The 23574-nt window shown below is 41.5% G+C and overlaps 2 protein-coding genes across 2 annotated transcripts in view; both read left to right on the forward strand.

Moving 5' to 3' along the window:
* Window positions 1–412: 412 nt before the first annotated feature.
* On the forward strand, window positions 413–4280 carry msantd1 (Myb/SANT-like DNA-binding domain containing 1). The gene is made up of 3 exons (XM_074662010.1): window positions 413–982; window positions 1074–1367; window positions 3167–4280. The coding sequence occupies exons 1-3, from the start codon at window positions 729–731 to the stop codon at window positions 3444–3446; spliced, it is 828 nt and encodes a 275-aa protein (XP_074518111.1). The 5' UTR covers window positions 413–728; the 3' UTR covers window positions 3447–4280.
* Window positions 4281–5277: 997 nt separating this feature from the next.
* Window positions 5278–23574, forward strand: part of LOC141811282 (regulator of G-protein signaling 12-like) — a 52843-nt gene continuing 34546 nt past the window's right edge. The window contains exons 1-3 of the mRNA XM_074699282.1: window positions 5278–5451; window positions 6525–8401; window positions 10692–10781. Coding sequence (XP_074555383.1) covers window positions 6602–8401; window positions 10692–10781 — 1890 coding nt within the window. The 5' untranslated portion in view covers window positions 5278–5451; window positions 6525–6601. The remainder of the gene's footprint in view (window positions 5452–6524; window positions 8402–10691; window positions 10782–23574) is intronic.

A 23574-nucleotide genomic window follows, 5' to 3' on the forward strand; every position in this document is an offset into this window, starting at 1 on the left:
GTTTCAGCCATTTTCCCTGATGTCTGTGATTTCCTCCTAATACATTTTAGTGTTTCTGTGAAAGGCTTTTCTCTGCCTTTCAGAGCCAAACTGCAAGCTGGAAGTGTTTTCCTTTCCTCCACAACATGCCAGATAAAGCAAATCCTCCCTCTCCCCTTCTCAAAAAATGATTTGTCTATTATTAAAAGCTTTTAAATGGAGCAGCATGTTGGCTGACTACCAAATCCAGCGCCTTGTTGCTAGGGAAACACATACCCGTGGTCTCAGCTCTGGCTCTCTCTTTTTTTCCCTCCTCCCCAGAGGCTCATATTTCAAAACTGTCAGCAGCCTCATACGCTCACACTGCTGCCTTTCAGCTAAAAGCTTTTTGTGCTCCTGTGGAGCAGAATGGAGGGAGAAAGAAGAGCGGATGGGAGTGGTTATAAAGAGAGGGAGGGAAAATGAAGGGCCTCCCTCTCCGTTGCCAAGGCAACTTGATGTCACGGTGACATCACGCACCACTAAAAGCTTTTAACCGGATTCCTCTCCTGCCTTAGGCCCCATTTTGAGTCCTCTTTCAGCAGGGCTAGGGGGGAAGGGCACATGCAGGACGGTGTCTGTGCATTTATCACTCTCTCTCTGCAGACTGAGCTCAGCTCTGAGCACAGTAAAAGACTTTCAAATTCAACCTCTAAAGATCCTACTCCTGCAAAACACAGCCAGCACAGGCCAAAGGAACCATTTCAAACATGGCAGCAGAGGATGGTTTCAGCTACCTAATGCCAGGCCACAGTGAGAAACACAGACGGGCCCCGAATTGGACGGACGGGGAAATGAAGGCCCTCTTGTACGTATGGGAGGAATACCACAACGAACTGAAAACAAGCAAAAGGAACGCAAAGGTTTACGAGAAGATGTCCCAGAGGTTTTTCCAGCTGACAGGAGACCAGCGCTTTAAAGAGGAGATCAAGATGAAAATCACCAACATGTCTTTTCAGTACAGGCAAGTGCACCACACAGAAGTATCCCAGCACAGTTTTGACTCTAAACTCCAGCTGTTGCATGACATCAAAGCTCTGTTTCTGATCCAACAGGCGACTGAAGGCCACATCCAGTGAAAGTGGGGAGGTTCCAGACTGGCCGTATTACAAACCCATCGAGAAGATCCTCTCCAAGCCGCTGGAGAACGGGAGGAGGAACTGTTTGGACTTCCAGGCCTCAGGTGCAGGTCCCTCCACTTCCGGTCAGAATACAGACAACGTGGTGACCCTGACGGATGATGGAGTGATTGGATTCCTGCCAGAGTACACAGGCTCCTCAGATGAGATGGAGATCAAACAAGAGCTGGACTCACTGAGCTCTGACAGTGAGCACACACACGATTCCAGGTAAAGAAGGGTAAACAAGACAAGCTTTATGCCTGTCAAGTACATAATAGAAGAAATAAGTTCAAGAAGTGACTGTCTAAAGTCTAGTTTAGGGAAGCAAGACACAAAAGTCATTTTCAACTAAATTTACTTAATAGGTCCGCAGGGCTTCATTTTTTCCCTTTTTTAGGGAAATGTTTCCTGTAGTATGAAAAATTTCAGGAGTTTTCCTCCAAGTATTACAAACAATTTATAGCATTTGACTGATAAAATCTCATTTTCAGATAAATACATTTATCTGAAAATAAAAACTAAACAGAAAAAATGTCAGGAGTCTATTTTCCATTAACACCTGGTTCATAAATAGGCCTATCTTAACTTAATACTTGTCAAAAGCTGAGACTAAAGTTTCTGTGACACTGCTAAGGCTTGCTAGACAAAGCCTTGCAAAACAAGACTAGCTTAAAAACTAGCTAGGCTAGCTTCATCTCCCGCAAATAAGAGAGTTCTTGTTTTTTCATGGGTTATGAGTACAATTGCCTTAAGACAGTTTATCAAAAATATGTTTGCTCTATTAGCAGGAAACAGACAAGCATTACAGAAAGTTAGCTTCACATAGCTTAGGCTATGGAGGTTAGCTCAAGTTATTATCTACTAGCTTTTAACTGGATATTAGCTATGTCATAATTCAGAGACTAGATGTCGAACCTTTTCAAGCCCCTGGGTAATGCACAAGAATTTGTGGTATTTTGTCTAAAGAGGGGGTATTGTGCTTTTTTTAATATAAAGTAAAAATTCTATGTCGTAGCGTTCAGATTTTTAAACCACTAGGTTTACATGTTAAAACTATCACTGAACCTATCTCTAAATTGCTCAAAACAGTTTGTTCTAAAAAGAAAAAATTGACAGCATCTTCATGAGATTTGCTAAAATAAAAACATCATGAGGATCTCCTAGCTAGTTCACGGTATGATGAAGGGCCTCAAACATCAAGGTCTGCTTAACAGGTCTCAGAGGCTGGCCAATGAGAGGGAAGTGGATTGTGGAGCGGGAAGCCTTAAAGAGACAGCAGCTAAAACTAAGCATTTCAGACAGAGGCTGAAATAAGGGCTTAGTGCGAAAAGAAAAGTGATTTTTGACCTTGAAATCATGTTCAGCTACTGCACAGTTACCAGAGGGACATAATGAAGCCTTAAATAAATCAAAATATCCCCACCGTCAACTAAACTAACACTGTAAATAGTTTTTAAAAATTAATTTTAAAAAACACATGAAGGTAGCTCATGTTAGCTAGTTTGCTAACTAGCTTCCAAATGCTGGCAGGAATTGCTGATAACACAAAACAGGAAACCTTCCATTTAACCAGACTGTCTTGGTTTTGTTTAACCTAGACTTTCTGTGAAGGCTACGAGTATAGCCTGAAAAGATGGTCCCTAAAATAGCACACAGCTATTGTCTCCTCTGCAGTGGAGTTTCTCCTCAGTTAGGTGACTCACACAGTAATGCCCATGCAGCATTTGTTGATGTTTTAAATTTAGTGTAGCATAGAAAAAAAAAAAACTCAACTAAAACTAGCAGAGCAGTAGCTAATGCTAACGTTTAGCTGTAAGTTAATCTTGTTGGAGGCTTCTAGCTTTTCTAAAAAAAACATCAGAGTTGTTCACTTTTTAATTAAACAGAAATTTTTAAAAAAGGATTTGTTACATTATTTTTTGATTTCTGGCCTTGAGAGAAAGTTGTTGACTGTAGTAATTATGCCCTGAACTAATCTCTTGAACCCTTTAAACACAAAATGACCTTCACATGTCTGTGCCCTGCAGCCCCAATGCCTCAGGCAGGAAAAGACGTGCCAACAGAAAACTGTCCATGAAGAAAAAGAAACTCCGGGTAATGCAGGCCATGTTGCAGCAACAGAAGAGGTCAAGCCGGGCCATAGAGGAGACGTGCAGAGAGGTCCGTCGAGCCATGCACCAACAGAACCTCCTCCAGGTCCAGTGTCTGCAGCTACAGGAGCGCATGATGAACCTGCTGGAGAAGATGATCACACCTCAGTCCAATGCGTCAGCATCTTGGAGCCAGAGTGGCGCCAAAGAAGGATGAGGTTTAGGTTTGTCTGGGAGAGATCAATGTCTTGCCTCACCTATAGCCTATAGTTATTATAGATTTAAGTTTTAATATCCATATTTTGAAAGCATATTGCATTCCATATATCAAGGTGTTGGTTGTATCAGTTCAGGAAATGCTACAGAGGTACAAAATACCCTGTTAGGATTTCTCAAGGTGCCATAAGCCTGAACATAAGAAATGAGGGTGGCTCTTAGGATATAGTATGCTAATAGTTAAGCATCTGTCATCTCAAAAGTGACATTTTATCTTAACAATAGTTGCTTTAGTTTGTATTTTTTTATTATTTGTCAAGTACCCTTTTACTATCACTGTGTAACAACAGCCTTGCAAAAATACACTTATCACTTCACTGTGCTGGGATAATTACATGTTGTGAAGGTTTGATGCCAAAACAGGGCAATTTGTAGCATTATGAACCAGGAGTTGAGGCAATAATCACTCTTACTGTTATTGAAGTAAAAACCCTCCAACAACTTGTTTTGTGCCAGGTCGTATTGTGTTTGATAAAAACACAGAATTGGTAACAACCTTGATGTTTTGTTGTCACATAAATGTGACAGAACAGAAAATGAGCTACTAAAAACATCAGAATAAGACTGTTTTTGACCTTGGCTTCTCTGAATTTAAAATTGAAGGACTATTTCCTCCTTTTAACTGATACAACTGTTCAAGGTGACTGCCATGTAGAGCAGTCAGTCATTCATCCACTCAGATTCAGCAACTGTGCTACAAACAGAGAAAGGGAAAAATGAAGCAGTGTTACATCTTTTGCGCCTTGTTTTAGGATTAGACTTCCAAACTTCAAAATGTAAAGAGAAAAAAAAAGTTTTTCATGGTTTATCTGATCCTTCAACATGTAAAAAATCTCTGTTTTTTTCCCCTTGTTGCATTTCTGCTGAATAAAACAATGCACAAGCTGCAGCCATTTCCTTGTCTTTTGTTGAATTAGCAGTGTGATTACTGAAATACACGAAAGGTATGACCTGATACAGTCCAATACTTAAAGTCTTTGCCTTTCAGTCTATTTTAAGAGGATTTGGAGAAACTGGGGATTAAGTAAGTTCCACTGCACACTGTACACGCTTCATGACACTCACTGTTTCTGAAAATGAAAATTCATTTTTGTACAAGATGATTGTTGCTGAAAATGTGTTAACTTTAATTTTGAGAACATAATAGTCTTAAAAATAAAAGGCTTTATTTTCTAATGATATTCATATTGTATCACTGTCTCCTTTTGCTACCAACTGTGTAAACTGCACACGTGTAATAAAACCATGTGACAATGTGTGCAACCGTTGCAGCCCTTTGACCACAGTGGTATTGTTTACACACCATCTGCGGTAGAGTGCTGTGCTCCATGGAGGGAGAGTGAATGAGAGGTCCATATGATAACTGAATGAATACTGCAGAAAGAACAAACGGGTAAGACATTTTATACTGGATGTTTTCTTCAATAACTATTCCAAGACACTGGAGGTGTTTTTCGTATAAAAATGTGAACCTGCTGCCTCCTAACTAGATTTGGGGATGGTTACAGAGCTTACATTAATGTTCAAATGTGGCATTTCTTCAAAAGTATAGCTCAGTTTATACACGAAGAGGCTCGAGGCATTTAAATTTGATTTACTTTAGCGCAAAGTAAAGGCAGGGGACTGACATCAATATCAGCCAATAGCGTCCTTCCAATTATTTGAATATTGAACGCAACAGGCGTGCTGATTGGTCAGAACGAGGCGTCACATGTTCCGGAGACGTTACGCTGTCATGGTTACAATGAAAGACGCTTTGTGATCACCGCGGAGTGTAAATGGAGGGAGGTGCTTTCGTATGCGCGTGCCATATGGACTGGTAAATCACTGCAAGGAAAAACTATGGAAATATAACGTGTAATGTGAAGTGTGTAAATATATAGATATATGGCAGCTTGAACGCAGTCCCAGTGGAGTTTTCTGGAACTTTTCGCTTCTTTCAAAAGGTATTTTCAAATGTTTATACGCCGTAGTGTTGTGTGTGGAGTTTGACGCTCGTGCGCGAGCCGTTTAAACTTGCTTTTTCAAAAATGACCGTTGAGGTTCGAGAAAGTTCGCACCGCTGCAAACGTTTTGGATTTTAGAGGTACTTTTCATATAATTGAGCGATCCATAGAGGGCAGGGACGTTTCAGAAACTGCAGTTGACCGAAACTAAACAGCGTGGTTGTCATTAAAGAGTTACTGGTGAATAGGGGAGCCAGCTGGCACTGTGTTTTGGGGGAGTGGGTGGAGGGGCGAAGGTAGGTAATTTGAAGGCTGTGACAGATAATTGTTAAAACAAGATTGATAGCGTAATATTATTGAAATCCTAAAGTCGTCGTTTAAAGTGGCTTACTTTTGTCTTATACAAATATATATATATTTATATTTTAAGTGTTGAATATTTCTATCTAATGTCTTAAAAACAGCTAGTTCAATGTTAAACAGTCGTTTACTGACGTTTCAATATAGACGTTTTCTTTGGTGATGAGTTCAACAGCGAGTTCATGATTTGAAATTTAAACACCTGCTTTAAGAAAACTGAATATTTTATTGTTTACCTTTAAACAGAAATGGCAGAAAGTATCGCAAAGTCAACTTCTATAATCAGAAGGTCCAAGTGAAAATGCATTTATGCACCTAATTAACACAATTTTACAACTGTTTCCTAATCATGTCATTTTCTTGACCCATTTATCATTTAACCACAAGATAACAACTCAAGCCTGTGTTGAAGTTACATTGCAGTGGCTTACTGGAAGTATTAACTTATTTTTCCTGCTCATATTGTGATAAAATGTTTGGGGAAGAGGGTAGAGGGTCCCTGAGCGAACAAGAATGAAGTTTATCTTTTGTGGTATATCAAGAAAATTAGCCAAGATCTTTTGAAAACAATCGGAAGTTGCTTGATACCATCAGAAAACAATAAATTGTATAAAAAATGTGTCTGAATAGGTTTTTTTGACAGAACATATAAGGAAAGGGAAAACTGCTTTCAACTTTATTTATATCTCTACCTCTTTTTTTTTTTTTTTTAGAATGACAACAACATCATAGTGTTGGCAACCTGCAAGTGTTTTAGTTCCCACACTACACCCAGCACCCTACAACAAAGATGAGGATCCAGGGACAGCCTGAGGGCCCGAGGAGGCGTCTGGATTTGAATGCAATCGGTGAGCTAAGAGGCGTGGAGATCATCCGGAGTCGGGCAGGATATGGCTTTACTATTTCAGGACAGAGGCCGTGTATGTTGAGTGGCATCCTGGAGGGAAGTCCTGCTGACCTGGTGGGGCTGAAACAAGGGGATCACATCATGGCAATTAATGGAACTGACGTGTCCGCTGCAGCGCATGAAACCGTGGTGCAGCTGATTGGCAGCTGCAAAGGACCCTTGCAGCTGGTGGTTCACGCAGAAGCCAGAGTCATGGTGAACCCTATCCTTAATGATGCAAAATTTGGTAGCGGTCGGAAAAGTGGAGTTTACCAGAAAGCAGCTGTTCTTCGCACTATCTCAGATGATTCCAGCAACTCGTCCTTTAACACAGTTACTGCCAGCACCAAACAGAGGCCGGTGTCTGAACCTGACATGTCACAGTGGACACAAAACTGGAACCCTTTCGCTGATCAGTCAAAGCAAGACCCGTCCAGAGTGGGGAACCCAGACTCAGTGTTTGTAGATTCGGAGGAGGTAAATGCAGAGTGGAATATTTTGAACATGACTTTAGTGGTGGGCTACCTCAGCTCTACAGAGCTCATCTTAAACACTACAGAGTCAGAGGAGGACTGTTTGAGAGCCATCAGAGAGCGGATCCGACAGTTAGGAACAGAGCAGAGTACACACACTCTGGTGATGATGAAAATTATGTTTGATTGCGTGCGACTTTGTGATGATGCTGGAGCGGTTTTGGCTGCTTTTCCCATTGAGAACCTGGTTTTAGGGGCTGTTTGCGCTGAAGATCCACGTTTCTTCTGCTTGGTAACTACAGCACATATAATAAATGGTCGAGTACCCGAGGAAGGACCCCTGCGTGCTTCCTGCCATGTCTTCTTCATTGACCCAGAGCTAGGAAATCATCAAGACCACGTTGGGATTGCGGGACGTTTTGGCTTTGACTGCACTCCAGACCCGGATGCTGAAGGCTGCCTGGAGTTTCCCCTGACCCCCCCTGATGTTCTCCACTTTGTCACAGTGCTGTACAGTGACATGGGGGAGGCTGTGGAGAGGCTTCGAGTCAAACTGGACATTGAGGCTCAGCAGCACACTAAAGAAAATGGCAGCACTGGCAAAGAGGGCAGCGCCAGCAGCAATGGGGACAGTGGAATTGGAAATGGTTCCCCCCCTGAGGAGAGAGCAGATAGGGATTTTTCTTCCATGATCCAAAACCACCCAGGAGTCCAGCTCCCCAGCTGTCCGTGGGATTACCCAAAGTCTGAAGACCTCACCCCAATAAATCTCTCCCAGAACAGCCAAAACCTTAATCTGGAGACCAGTTCTAGCACACATTCCCTTTCAGAGTCTCTCCCAGGCCCCGACTCTCTCACCAGTTTTTATGGAGGTCCCCCACCCAGGTTGGAGTTCCAGTTCAAGCCCCCTCCGCCTCCCCTGCCACTCAGCAAGAAACCAAACTTCTTTGCAGATCCTCTCAGGAGTAGCCAAAGGTGGTTCTCAAAGCCCAAGTGGCCCAGAGCACCAAGTAGCGACCCTGTACCTCAGGTGACTCCCAGTTGCAATAACAACTGGTCCTCTGGTGTTAGCCACAGTGCTAGCATGAACAATCTTCCTCCACCTATGAGCCAGATCCCTCCGAACAGATACCGGTCTGCAGAGGTCATGATGATGCCTCCTCAAGAGGAGTGGACCAAACAGTTTCTGGAGCAGAGAGAAAAACTGCGAAAAGATGCCAGCAACAAAAATGTAAGTACCACTATTAAAACATTTAAAACAACAAACAGACAAACAAATCTGAGGATAGCAGATTTTTTTTCTTGTAAAGGGCAAAATTTATTTTGAAAAGGAATGTTGGGGTAGATCTCTATTGTGTTTAAATGAATAGTTTTGATATGTAAAAGTTTATCGAGCTAATATTAGCAAGCGCTAATAACAAAGCAACAGCTCTTCAATGCTACAGCTTGCAGCCGCAACACTGAACTTAATTCACATAAAGTGGCCTACTCAACAACTTTTTTCTGTCTATCTGTACTTCATAAAAACATATAAAAAAGGGCTAGAAGTGTTGGATTTCAGTCACTACTAAAACATTCTGGTCCATCTTTCTGAACACCTAATTAAGTAATTGACACATCTTCTATGTCTCTCAGAAGAGTGAAATATCACCAGCGTTACATTTTACACATTTAATATCATGATTAAAAACACATTCATCCGATGTCTTCTTGGCATCCGACTCACCTCCTTCCAAACATTTCAGCATCTCTAAGGCCTGAGCAACTGTCATCCTTCTCATCCTGCACAGACATTTCATTAAAACTTTCGCCCCAAATTTCAACTTTTCAAAGTTGTCCCACTGTTAAAACTAGACTTGAACTCGAATGCTACCAACTCTGACAGCTCCTGCAGCTAGTTGCCAGGCAACCAGATACATTTTTAAAAACTGTAGGCGCTGCAAAACTGAGCCGTTAATATGCCCACCTATAGATAGATTGAGAGATATTTTCTGCTCCATAAGTGTAAAACTCAGTGACTTTCCAGGTTGTGTTTTTTTAATTTAGAAAGTAATATCAAAAGAAAAAAAATCAAAAACCTTGATATACCATTATGGCATTTTTAAGGTTTAACAGATTTATTTTCATTAAATTCATCAACTTATAGAGCTTGATTAAGCGCAACACACAAAAAAGAGACAAAATTTGAAACATTTCAGAAAAGTAATGAAGCTGTATCTCCTTCAATAACAATCTAGAGTTGTTGAAATTTGAGCTTCAGTGCAATCTGATGAATGTCCTTTAAAGAAATTATCAGGTAATTTTGTCCATTGGGTTTTAAAAAATTCTGTTTCAGCAAAAAATTGCATTTTAAAGACTCCTCTGGGATTTTGCAAGCCTGTGTCGAAAGAAAGGCTCATACACAGGCTCATAAAGCTGTCTCTCCTGAAAAGCACCAATAGTGAAGCAGAAATAGGTTTTATTATTTCTATTTATCAGGTCCCATTAATTATTCTACAACTTTTTAGGTTAATCTGATCAAAACAAAGCACACATCCAACAATGTTTAAAAATTACAGGAAGTGGCCACAAGTTTTTGATCTGAAAATACAGACATCCATTATGAATTCCTTATGTCAAATAGCTCCATTGTTTTGTTGTGTTGCTGAGACAACAGAATCTGTTTTTGCACTTAAACTCAGCAGCACAGGAAGTGTTTAACAGTAGAGTCCAGTTTCCAGACACGAAACACAGAACCACTATTTTAACACCCGACTGGTGCTGAGTTAGCTGAGGAGGCACCTGCTTCGAGTCAATGATGTCATTGTCACTGATATGTTTTCAAATGCTACTGTCCTCTTTGCCCACAAGATGGCTCTGTGTGTCCACGCAGCCTCAGAAATGAGGAAACGAGCTTCCCCCAGGAAATCAGTGATGAGTGTGTAATGAGTTTCTCTTTCTTAGTCATAGAGATGCCTACAATTATGGTTCACGCTGTGTTTGTGTGCATGGCTGAAAAGCAAAGATCAGGTATTTTTAGACTCTGTTCTGCGTCGTTGGATGAACTGCAGCAACAGATTCGACTCTTTTTGTTTGCATTGATCTTTGAACTGTCAGTATTTTGTCATTTGGATGAATCACACTTCATTGTGTTCCTTGTCTCCTGGCTTGTGTAACATCAGACTGCAATCTTGTTACAGGAAGCTGGGCAAATTACAGGGTAGAGCCGTTCATGCCATGCTGCGGTCATTATCTGCAACTCTTGTTCAAACACAGGACACAGCCTCCACACTTTCAAACTGCAGCCAGAACTAAAACTGTCAGAGTACATGCAGTACTGTGTCACCTCAGCGTTTGCAGAAATTTATGCACTTATTCAGCTGCAGCCTCTTCTTTTTCACCACTCACAGCTTCAGGACAAGTAGTAAAAGCGACACTCTCCTAATGCACATTGTTATCTTCAAGTTTAAACTGGTTACCATAATTAAATACAAATAAAACAGCAATAAGTTCTGGTTTCAGTCTCTGCTTTTCTTCCACAGGGCCACAGGTTTTGGGGAATGGGTGTTGGTCGTGCCTCTAAACGCCGCTCTAAGCGTCTCAGCCTGGCACGATCCCTTGACGACCTTGAGGTGAGCTACAAGTTTGTCATCCATAAGTTTCATGTTTCTCTTGTGATTTTTCCTGGTTTAACGGCTCCATTGAGAGAAAAATTGCGTCCCTTTTGTTGGTGATGAGAATGATAATATCCCTGACGTTATCGTCCCTCCCTTTCTGCCTGGCTGCAGCAGAATTGCCGAATATGCATCACTAATGTGGTCATTCATTCAACCATCCCCCGTTCTCTGTCTCTGCTCCACGTTCAGCTCTCTTTAACCTTTCATTTCCGTTGCCTTGAACTCTGCGTTTTTGCTGCACTTGTGGCACGGGCTGGCTCACAAAGTGCTCTTTGTGCAGGCCGGAGCTGCCCTCCTGTTTGTTTGGCCTTGCTAATGAGCGCTGCTGCGCGACTGAATATTGCGCTCACATTTTCTCATTTTAATGTTGCAGTGGAACTTCTTTTTTTTTTCTTCTTCTTCCTCTCTGTATGCACACATTACTCATGCACACTGATTCATATTCACATAAACACACGCACACTGTTCCTACGGCTCGTAATTGCTATGAAAGCACACGAACAGACACAAAAACAAACCAAGCAAGGGGCACGCTGTATTGTCAGTCCTTGCAGGCATTAGTCAGAGCCTCACACAGACACACCCACAGACCACACGTTGTACCAGGATACCACAGATCTTCATTCTGAGGGGTAATACTGTTGATACGCTCCAGTTTCAGAGCAGGTCTGCCCCTCATCTACAGCCAGAGGATTACACAGGGCTATAAAAGGTTGTGACAGCTGCGGAGCTGCTGCTCGCACACAACTTTTATGCCGCTTTTCATTGTTGATGTACTGTAGACTCAAGACTGTAAAGTGGTTTCGGTCAACATCACCCACTTTTTATGATTCCGTGTTGGAATTGGAAAAAGATGGTTGGACTTACTTTCATTTGGGGTTCTCATGATACAAGAATTCAGTAACAAGCAAACAATATTGAAACGTATTTTGATACCACATAGCAACAAGAATTGAACTCCTGGGCACTCACAGTTGGGTATCTTTTGTTTTTCCAACACTACAAAGTGCAGGTGCAGAAAAAGGCGTCGAGTGTTTCACATGCTGAGAAAAAGCTTCTCAGCAACACTCCTCTCTCTTTTTCTTGATGTGGCTTTGGGCTGAAAAATTGATATTCTTTGAAATTCTTTATCTTCAGATGTGGTGTTTTTAGATTCACAAAAACCAACCTTATCATAAAAATACAGCAATTTGTGCCAAGTTGATTATTTCTTTGTTGTAGCAATAAATCTTATACCGTTTTACTGTTTATGGCTTACCATACCAAGTCTGCCAGAGCGTATCTTTACAGTTTTACATCCTCTAGTTTCATTTTTTTGCATTAAACTTTGCTGTTCCCCAGACTTTAATAAAATGCATAGACTTATGTCCAGACCTGCAGACTGTATCATAAATTGAACATATTCTCTGTGACATCACCCATCTATTTGTGAAACAGAATTTTGGAGCATATCATCAACAGAGGCCATATTGGAAATGGGGCAGGCTTTGAGTCTCCACACTAGCAGCTATAGGATGACCACCTGTCAATCCGCTGAGCTCTGCCTTTGAGTGGACGGCCTCTAGGGATGGGTACCTTTCACATATGAAACTATACAGTACCAGTGCCCAGTACCTGGCAACCGGTATCGGTTCTCAACGGTACTTTTGGTGTGTCAATGCAGTAATAAACATTAGTTTGTTAAATAATAAAATGTCAAAGTTTTTCAGTTTAGCATATTTATTTATAATTATATAAATTGCAGTGCTGTGTTCATGTCCAGTAGTCACAAGGGTGTGTTTAGGTACCTAAAAGTAGTGCAATTTGATTTTGCGTAAATTGGTACTTGGTATGACAGACAGAATTTGGTCGATACCTATAAAAGTACCAAATTTGGTACCCATCTCTAGCAACCTTGTAGTAAAAAAAAAAGTTCACGCCACTGTACAGTGTGTGCTGAAAGGGAAATGAGCTATTCAGATGGGAGACATTTTTTTTTGTTCAAGCTGTAAACTGCTGTAAAAAATGCCTTTTTGTGGCTTGATGTTAATGCGGTGTCTGGTACTTCCTGAACCAGCCTCTAGTGGGCACTTGTTCAACTACAGATTTTGGCACTTTTACGTAGCCTAATAGACATGAGGTTTCCACTTAGGTCAGACTAATTAAATAAATTGCTAAAAAGGGCAATAAAACAAAATAAATAAATAAATACGTTAGACACATATTTTATTGAATTATTGATTATTATTGATTATTGAATTGCCATAGCTGTATACCTCAAAAATGTAAATGTGAAAACCGTAATGACGTGGATTCAACATAGGAACAATGAGGTCTGGCTTGTGTGTAACGTTTTTGTTGTTTATGCTTTATAGCCTGCTGGATTTCTGTAAACATATTAGTGGAAGGAAGCAGCGCTCTGGGACATGATAAAGACGCAATAGAAAAGTATAACTCCCCAGATTTTATACACAAAAATAATGATCCAGTGTTGGCGCTACATCAGGCTCTTAAGGGTTAAATGGTTTAACATCTATAAGGGAGATGCAGAGCTGAGTGTGTGGGTTGCCCAGATGAAAAATTTTCCAAATCTTCTCTGCTAATACCAGACAGCTTACTCTGCTGTTGCTGTTGCCTCTTGTTTTGATCAACGGTCAGTAGGCATCTGAGCGCTTGGTACAGGAAGTATGACATTATTAAAAATGTTGAGGTTTAATTAAATTCTGCTGCTCATTTTTGCATTTTAATAGTTCCAAATGAGCATTTCACAAAAGCAAAATGATCCTGGTGGCAATCAGCCGGTGAAGAGGTTGGCATTGTTCTCATCTCTCTTAAGCTGAAAATGTGGAGAACTAAAGCTCCACGCTGTCACAATCAGTTTTCTATTTTCACCCATGATTTGGAGCTACTTCCACCAACATTTGGTGGTACGATCTGGGCACTTTCGCACTCATAGTTTGGCGTTGAGTCACCGCTCTCACACTTCAAGTTTGCTCTGTTACACAATATTTGCACATCAGCGATACCTAGACTTCACACCTCGACTCCATCAGAAGCTGCAGCAGGGAGGCAGACATGCTCAGGCTGGTGTTATGTGATTGAAGTTTCAAAGAAAACTTGCTTTTCATTAAAGGAGCATCACTGGGAACTTTTTGTCTGTACAGGATCAGGCACTGACATGTTGGCATGGGAACTCAATTGCTCCAAATAGCTGAGACTGGTTGGTATTCAGAGAAAGACTGTGGTTTGAAGAAAAAAATGAACTGATTATGAAGTTATGTCTACTTCAGACTTCTAATTGTCTCCATGTTTGAAAGTTATAATCCAGTCACAAAGAGATTGGCTGCTTGTTGCTGCAGGTGTATCCTTAATTAAGTCACTCTCTGGAATCGAAGCACGAGATTCACTGCTGTGCAGGCAGAGGTGTTCAGTCTTTGCATTGCACAGAACCATATCGCCTGCAGTTTTGAAATGAAACCTGTATTATGTGTGAGTGAGACTGAGTAAAACATGATAAATAAGGATTTCAACTTAAATTTCAGAAAAAATTCTGTTTAAAATCTAGTATTAAAACTTGTGTTATTACTGTAGTTATTGAACAGACCAAAATTAACAATGATACCTCTTTTATTTGCCAAAAAAGCCAACAAGACCATCAGCAACAAAAACCCCAGCTTCTAAAATGTAGCGGTTAGTGTCTGCAACTGCTCTAAGGGGGTAGATTTCAGACATGTATAATCCAGGGCTAAAATTATGAAACTCATATGGAAGTGCTGTTTGCATAAATATCAGAAACCACATATACACTATGCCAAAAATACAGATTCTTACTGCAAAAATAAGCATGTTTACTGCCTGGTTCATAAAATGTTTGTTGTTTTTCAAAGCTTTGAAAGTTGAAAATTTAAAATCTTGTCCATATAAGGGGATGACTAGCTTAACTGACAGCCGGCATCCTGTAGCTGTTAGCGACGATGCTAAAGACCTGCCTCTTTACTTTTTTCCAAATTGAACAAAGCTAGTTCAGCATTTTTAATATGGCATCTGTCGACAATAGTCTTCAAAACTCTGTATCAGAAACAAATGGATGATGTCATAGAGAGACTACATTCACATATTATACAGCCGATGGTGACAGACTGCAACCCCTTTTTATTAACACATTTGATTATTAGAGGGGAGCCCAGTAAGGTTTTATTGGGGTACCATGATCAAATAAACAGAAAGTTCCCAAAAGGAGCTTGAATTAGGGCCTGTGTCCATCAGCTGCATAACACCAAGACAATTTTTTCAATGCTCTCTGGGTGTCAATGCTTTCAGTGTCAGCTTTTATTTCAGTTCAGGATGGGTCAACTCTTGGATCACCACTCTGTGAAGCACTGTAACGGTCTTATCACTGACCACTCAAATCTTAAAAAGGGTTTAATCATCTGCGTAAACAACAGTAGCTGAGATCTGACTAACCTCACATGATTGATGATTAGCTTACAACTATCATTGATATCCCACATCCTGCTCAAAAACATCACCACTCTATCTAATCAACACCAGTCAATGACCTTATGTTGTTCTCAACCATCATTGTTCTGTACATTCCAGGTAACAACCCCCCAGGGGATAGTTCAGGGTTGTCAAAGGCAATCAGATCCTCATCTAAAACTTTGCTGTGGTGTCTTATTTTAAGAGCTAACTTCACCATGAGTTCATAGACGCAGATCAGATGGTGCACTTTAAAAGAAACCCTGCCACAGCAAAGCAACAGCATCACAAAAACTCTTTTGAAGACTCACACATGTTCAGAAAGTTGAGGCTTTTACTCGTAGCGACATAGCGCATTTAAAGAACTACTCTAGCTTTTGTGTGAAGCACATTCATTCTCTTTTGAAGGCAGCGCTGCACTTCAGAAACAATAGAAAAAGCCTATCAAGCCGATTCACTGTGAAAAACTGTTGACCTTAAGCGCCTCTTTACTCATTCAAGACAAAATAGTGCTGGTATGAACCCGATGAGCTGAAGTGCTTGCCTTCCACTGCTCATTTTGGGATGGTTTTTGTGATGAGTGGTGTCCCCCAAGGGACTGCTCTGATAGCAAATTTGGCAAACATCTGCGATAAGCTTGGAGTTGCACCTGGACTCACAAGGACAGTGTGGGAGTGTTGGGGAGGACGCTAAACGCTCTCACAGATCCTTTTGTTTGAAGCCTTGGTGCTTGTTGTGGTTGCTTTTAACTGGATTTCTTTAGACACATTCTGTCACAGTCGCTTGTTTTTTTAATGGTATTTTGCTGTAGTATCTGCTGTAAAATCCTGGAGCAGCAATGGATAGGGTGAAAGAAATGTTTTTAGATTCTTGTATGGAACAATGTGCTCATGGGCTGAGATTTGTGGTTCTAGAAACTGAATTTGAACTTTTATGTTGAATTTTAAAAGCATGAAATTAAATGTTTTGAAGCTAAATTGAGATTATATTTAGCCTATTTGAAAATTTAACTTCTTATATTCCTTAAATTCAAGAATACAAAATTCCTTTCAGTTTGTACTACTCAGATTCTGTTTTAAAAGTCAGTGTCAGTTCAGCATGGCTCAACCATGACAACATCTATACCTAGGGATGCACTGAAATGAACATTTTGGCCAATATCAATATCCGATATAAATATTGCTGTTAGGGCCGATAACCAATATTTACAGATATCAATATTGGTTAAAAAAAGAAAAAAACTAACCAAAAACAATCTAAGATGATAGGTTAAGGTAGTTCAGAGAGAAAAAGCGGCGTGATCGTGAGAAATGACGACCATGGAGAGGATCAAAGGATGGAGTGCCCGATCAAAAAAGTACGTTTTGTCTGTTTTTTGCGTCAAAAACAGGAAGAGAGACATAAAAAGAGGGTCCAATATTCTTCAGTAGTTTTGGTGTTTACATAGTCATAGAAAACAATATTATTTGGCTCTTGAAAGATTGTATAACTGGCCGACACATATTGATAGCAATATATCGTGCATCCCTTCCTACATCCGTAAAGAGTTATCTATCCTCTTATTCTATTCAAAATGAATGATGCATACTCCCACAACAGCACTGATGTCCACTGCCACCGTTATTCAAGTCCTGTACTGGAGTCTTTTAACCATAGACTGTATAAAACATGGACATAGTCTCGCTGACGTCACCCGTCTGTTTCTGAAACGGAAAATGAAGCAGATCGGCTATATTGGCCATAAGGATAGTGGCAAGGGCTTCGCCTACAGCCAAAGGGCGCCTTTCGGTTACGTGACCATCACCTGTGCCTCTCTATTGGGGGAGCTCCCGATCTTAATATCCTCTGAACGGCTGAGTTAGAAAAAAATTCACCCCCTGTACAATGTGTGCCGGTAGTAAAATTAGCGACTCAGACAGGAGACGTTTTTGGAACAAGGCTGTAAATACGTTAATTTCTGCTTTGAAAATGTCATTTTTTTGGCTTGGTGTGTATGTGACTTCCGCTACTTCCAGAGCCAGCCTCAAGCGAACACTCAAGAAACAGCAGATTTTAGCACTTCTGCATTGTCTCATATTCTTAGACGGGAGGTTGCCGCTTAGTCACAACACAAAAACCATCTTATCAAAAGTAGAGATGGTTATTGATAACCGACTCCTGAAAGAAGAAAGAGATCAGCAATAATTATTCATCATTTATCTTAATGCTTAACGATTCTCTTGTGGATTCTTGGACTCTTGTTACGTCAAAGTGGCCGGACCTTGTGTCTTGTGCAGAGACTTTTACTTATTTTTTATTCATTTACATCCCGAGATATCCAGATCCAGTGACCAATCCGATATTTATTAACTTTTAATCTCAATAAAATTCACAGGAAGAATTGATTACAGAATCGATAAAGAATCAGATCAATAAGCAGATTTGATACTGGCGTCAGTATCATTAAAATCTTATCAGTACTCATTCCTGGTCAAAAGAAAATACAATTCAACTGAAGTTAGACGCAGACACGAAGAGGATTTCTATGAATCGGTTATATTTTTGTATTTTAGGAATAAAAGGATTTGAATTTTTATTTTTAGGTAGGTGAAATACAGTTTCATAGAAAAAATATTCAATTTCAGATTATGCTTTTCAAATTTAGCTATAGGAAAATTCAGTTTCAAGTGGAACAAATCTCAGCCCACAGTGTTTAGCTTTGCTTAAGTGACACCATTAGCAAGCTGATGTGCGCTGTCACCTGAGGCTGTTGCTGTGTGTAAAAGCAGCTGCTAATGAGTTTTTGCTCCATTCATGCTGACTCTAGGTGCCTTCTGGGAAATTTGGGAGCACCTCTTCAGGGTGAAGTTCCTCCTTTCCTTATAGGTGCAGAGACATGAGTGGGTCTTGTTTTCACGCCTGCGGGAAGTAGATCCATCCTGTGGGTGTAGCAAGAAAAGGCATGAAGACAGAGACGGGAGGGAAAGAGGAGGAATCTACAGCAAATAGACAGAGAGGGAGAGAAGGAGAGGGAGGGAGCTTTTGAACTCCCAGTAGCTGTCAGGATTCAGCCCTCCCTCCTCCCCCCCTCCTTGTTCCTTCTCTGTCTCTCTGCACTGCAAACACCGACTCACACACGCACCGCGGAGCCACAGCGGATGGACTCGTTTACACACACCGAGCGTGTGGAGCAGCGCTGAAGAAAACACACGCACCCGCACAGCGCCATACATGGAGCAAACTTTAACTCTCAACTCCGTAAGTCCTCAAAGAAAACATCTTCATGTTTCTCCTGCCTGTCTGTCCGTCTCTTCTCTCCCCTGATGCCATCTTCATCTCTCCCTCTGCCGCCGTTACTTTTTCCCTCTTTGGGCTCTTTGTGGCTCTCGTTGTAGCCTTTAAGCGGCGTACAGTGGTTAGCTTGTGTGGTCTGTCAGAGGAATGTTTTGACCCGTGCCAGCTCAACTCTCATGTGCTGTATGACACACACAAACACATACACACACTGCGTCTGTAAAGAGTGAAATGCGGTCCAGCATCTATATCAGGATGCGCGCTGGCTTCAAATTAGACGCCGCGCTGAAAGGGTTTGGTGATGTGAACCGGGATTATTCCTGGGGCCTTTGAATGAAGGGTGCTCTGAAGTGAGTTTGAGGGTCGTTGCCTTCAGAAGATTTGTATTCTGAGGCGATCACGTAAGAGCAGCAGTTTAGTTTGAACTTGACACGGCTGCTGTGGTTTGCCTTGCCCCTGTTGGCTCTGTGCAGGCATGTCCGCGCTCTGATTCACCAGCCTCTTATTCACTTATCTCTCAGAAGATATGTTGCTGGGACAAAAAAAAGAAGAATATCCATGCAAGCAACCTTTACGCACTCACAACTTGACTAATGACCTTTATAAATATCTGAACAGTTGCTAAATTTAGACGCCATCCCTCGTTATATCAATTCCTCCCTCTACTCTTTGATGTCAGTGTGATGACTTGAGAAGAAGAGCAGAAATATTGTGTTCCTGGGGATCAGCAGGAGAACACGGGAACACGACGCACTTTTATCTCCCTGACATCACATGGCCCGCCTCGGAGCGGGGGTGGACAGTATCACTCACGAAGTGTGTCCTAAGGCTAGCATTATAGCCTGACATTTTCTAAATGTCTCCTCTACCATTTCTTCTCCCACAAAGAAGTGTTTTATTGCAATCACGTCGACTCCTCTCTCCAAACCCTCCGAGTGGAAAAGCAGTGCACTAACACGAGAAACTCAAGTGGAGCTTCTTTGACTGTCCAGCTGCTCTGAGTATGAGTCTGTAACAGCCAGTAACCAGATGACCAGATGTGGATGTGGTTGCTGACTTTGCTTTTTTGACCCAAATGTAACCACGGAAAATACCCGCCGCCTCGCCATCCCAGATCCACTCCAACAATATGACATCATCCATCGACGTTCAGGATTATGATTCTTTTTAGAAAACCACACAGCTCTCCATCATCCCCCGCTGACTGGCTAAAGGGAGGCCTGGTCTGAACCTGGCCGGGGCGACTTCAAGGAGTGATTCATCACCCACACACTGTTTATCTTCCTAAACTGTACTATTATTACATTTTTCAGCTTCACTGAAATGGAATCTACTGCCAAGGGTGTGGAGGTTACCCAACAAGGAACGTCTTCAGAGCTGCCAGAGTGTTTTATCACCTTGCTGGTAGCAGTTCTGACATGTCCAGGATCTCGCTGTGCACGACTTTGTACCTCACATCTGAAGCTCACGACTTTCAGAAATTGTATGAATAATTGAATCTTTTCTAACTTGTGGGCGAGACTTTAAAAGTGCAAAAAGCTGATAACTTTCTAACTCGTGTTTGCAAAAATGTTGCAGAAGCAGGCCAAGGTCTTGTCTGACTCCCACTGTGGAAATCAAAAACATGGATTATCAAGGCGGCCAAGTTCTTCTCCCAGTTATATTATTGAAGGATTGGCTTGGCGCTTTGCTTTGGCAGTCTAAACACTAACTTCCCCTTGTGAACTATTTCTATAACATCTTCATTCTGTGGTCAGCGTGGAGAAATACGACCCATCTGTTTATGTAGCTGGGTTACTGGGTTATTGTGTGACCTCACTGCTTTTCTACAATGCCTCACAATACGCTATGACATTCCTATTGATGGTGGTTGAAGGTTGTCTTAAAACGCAAACAAAATAGACTGGTCTTATTACAGAGTACAGTGTAAGAGCAGCACTGCTTGTTTACAGTTGACATTTATAGAAAAGTCGTCTTCAAGGAAAGTTCCAAATATTTCTGCCGTGAAATGTCCCACTCCCAAATTCTGGTGGCCGCAACAACTTAGTCAGCCTTATTCATGGATTGAGAAAAAGTTGACCAGAGCAGGACTCATTGGACTATCATCCCCTACACACTTCCTTATAAATGCAACATTAAATTGACGTAAAGAGAAGACCAGGGTTTGGTCTGCTTTGGCTTTCTTCATATCCAGAATTGCCAGTCGTTGGCTTGTCATCTCCAACATTCCTCTCTTTTCTTCAATTGCAGTAATTGCAGTATTATCAACTGCTTAGTGGCACTGGACCATGATAATGAGACCAGCATTAAAATCAAACAGCTGACTCGTGTTTGGGAGTAGTTTTGCATAATAACGCGGATTACAAACACAGAAGTAAAGGGCTCACAAAGACATCAGCTACAGTCATGTTTCTGCAATGAAGTACCTCTATACAAGGAACTAAATGAGGGTGCCTCTGATAAAGTAGCTAAATTACCCACTCACAAAGACATAGCAAAAATAGGGCACCTAGAATGGCGTATCCTACAATGAAGTAACTGAAATAGAGATCTGGAATAGAGATCTAAAATAGCGTACCTCCAATGGTGCGGCTCAAATAGCTTTTCTACAATGAGGCCCCATTTACATGGCATTTCACCTGAGAACGCAAAAAAAATTGTTTAGAAACGCCGAGGGATTGGAAACGCTGTAGTAGACCAGAAGAAGTCTAGCTGGCTACTAAACAAAACAAGAGAAGCGAAGAAGTGGTGAAACAGAGGCGCATTTAGGGGCCGTTTACACGACAACGGTTTTAGGGTGAAACGCAAAAGTTTTGTTGCGTTTCAGCCTCGCGTTTACATGGAAACAGCGTTTCAGCCAACCTAAAACGCAAAATTTTGAAAAATGTGCATATGTTGCTCCATTTTTGCACTTAGTATTCCCCACTACACCAGATGATCGGCTCAACTCTACTTCAGTGGAGATCTACCAAAAGCGGCTTCTGGACAAGACAGTTACAGCGCCGACTACAGGCCTGGCATGCTTACTACAGCGTTTTCAGTCCCTCTGTGTTTTCATGTAAACGCAGATTTTTTTCACTGCATTACAGCGTTTTCAGATGAAATGTTGTCGTGTAAACGGTGCCTTAGTTGACAGACATTCAGCAGCAAAAGCACAAAACAGTAGCCTGCCATTGTTACTGTTGTTTTTGTCCAATTTAAGTTGCTACAATGAAAGTGAAATGCACAAAGCAGAGCGTGATGGCAGTGTTCCCACTGAAAAGTCCGGCCCACTGTTAACACGGCAGCGATGGCCACGCAATTCAGAAAAATTCCACTCTGGCGACTGTTTTCAAAAGTTTCCATTTTGGGTAGCCAAAGCCCAGTTTTTGTGAAAACAAGAAGCCAAAACGCTACAATACTTTTGTGATTCATCCTAAAACCTAGAAGTAGCTTAATTAGTGTACCTACAATGGTCTACCTCTAATGAAGTTCGTACAATGGCTTAGCTACATTGGCATGACTGGGGCTTTGAGTCGACACAAAGGTATAAATAGGCTTAAACTGGAAATAATTGTCATGGAGGGAAGAGTAGAGAATGGCAGCTAAGTAGAGACAGTCGACAACAATAGGCTGTACACAAAGATGGCTGCAATGCCAGTAATAGATGAAAGTCCTGGAGTCAGGCAGGTCCATGGTAGTAGGACGTCTGCTGCCATGATCCACAAAAACCTAAGTGACAAAAGAGCTCAAGTTTGAGACATGCCATCCTGTATGCCTAAACTTAGAGGGATAAACTTCAACCAAAGTCCTCTTTTCATATTTTACGGTCCCACTCAACCAGCTCAGGTTCTCTGCGTGACCAAAAGGATTAGACTTTAGGGTGTAAGGTTAGAAGGACTTAGACAGAGGGTAAATAATGACAGCATGGCAACATTCATCCTCCCAGGAGGCAGATCATCATTAATATCACGTCTTATCACTACACAACAAATGTACCCAGGCAGCCAGTCCGTTCCAAACACAGTGAATGAAACTTTAGTGTTTGGGGGAAAAACAACTGGGGGGACTGACTGGGCTAATTATATGTGTCAGGTTTCAGGTTGGAAAGTCCATTTCTGGTGTTTTTTATGGAGGAGAATGGAAGCAGAAACAGGGTGTGGTGGCATCTTATGTGGTTTTACCCACCTCAGGCCCTCCAGGCTGGAGTGAGCGCAGGCCTTTCTCTGTGATAATGAATGGAGGTGGGAGGGGTCGTGGGCGCTGGTTGTAGTTTCTGTCTGATGTTGTTTTATTTTTGCAGGGTTCAGCTGTGCCTTTGATTCACACATGCAACGAACTTCCTCAGCACAACTCAAAGAGTTTACAGTTTGATGTGGAGTTAAACGCGGCTATGATCAAGTTTACAGTGTTTGAAATTCTGAGGAACTGAATTATGATATCAGTTAAGACGCCAAGTTCATGGCCCTGCGAGAAGAAGGGCAGCAAGCAGAAAAGGTAAACATCTCCGTTTAGAGGAATGTGAGTACTCCCAGCAACAAGTGGCTAACACACACACACTCACACACTCACACACCGGCAGCGCTGAACAAATCATCATAATGCCACTTTAATCCAGAAAGGAGCAGAGCGGGCCCATCTGCTGTGGCTAACCGTTTGGCGTTTGGGTACAGGGAGTAGATTACTGCCGATCAGGAGGGATTAGGAGATGAAACGAATTGTGGGGATGGTCTGTGTTTGCATGCAAATCACGGAGGACGAGTCATTTGTTCTCTGAGGGGATTACACATGAGGATGTCTCAGCACAGGTCTGGACTCCGCAGTTTGTCAGCTCTGTATCTTTGTCATGATTAACCACTTTGACAAAACAACCTTTGAAATTTGATTCATTTTGGAGATGAACATGATTGAATCTTTTTACACAAGTCCTACACTGTGGAGTGAGTCAGCTGTTTAAATGGATCACATGATAAGAGTACACACCTGAATATCTGTAATGAGGCACAAATTACAACAACCAACTTATTTAACCCCTGAA

This window comes from Halichoeres trimaculatus, unplaced genomic scaffold, assembly GCF_033239565.1.
Source record: "Halichoeres trimaculatus isolate MK-OKI-2021-1 unplaced genomic scaffold, fHalTri1.1 fHalTri1_scaffold_22, whole genome shotgun sequence".
Taxonomy (NCBI): domain Eukaryota; kingdom Metazoa; phylum Chordata; class Actinopteri; order Labriformes; family Labridae; genus Halichoeres; species Halichoeres trimaculatus.

Bases quoted from the DNA above. Each gene is read 5' to 3' on its own strand.
- msantd1 (XM_074662010.1), top strand. From the start codon at position 729: ATGGCAGCAGAGGATGGTTTCAGCTACCTAATGCCAGGCCACAGTGAG. The intron at 983-1,073 runs GCAAGTGCACCA...CTGATCCAACAG, and splicing joins AACATGTCTTTTCAGTACAG to GCGACTGAAGGCCACATCCA. The intron at 1,368-3,166 runs GTAAAGAAGGGT...TGTGCCCTGCAG, and splicing joins GAGCACACACACGATTCCAG to CCCCAATGCCTCAGGCAGGA.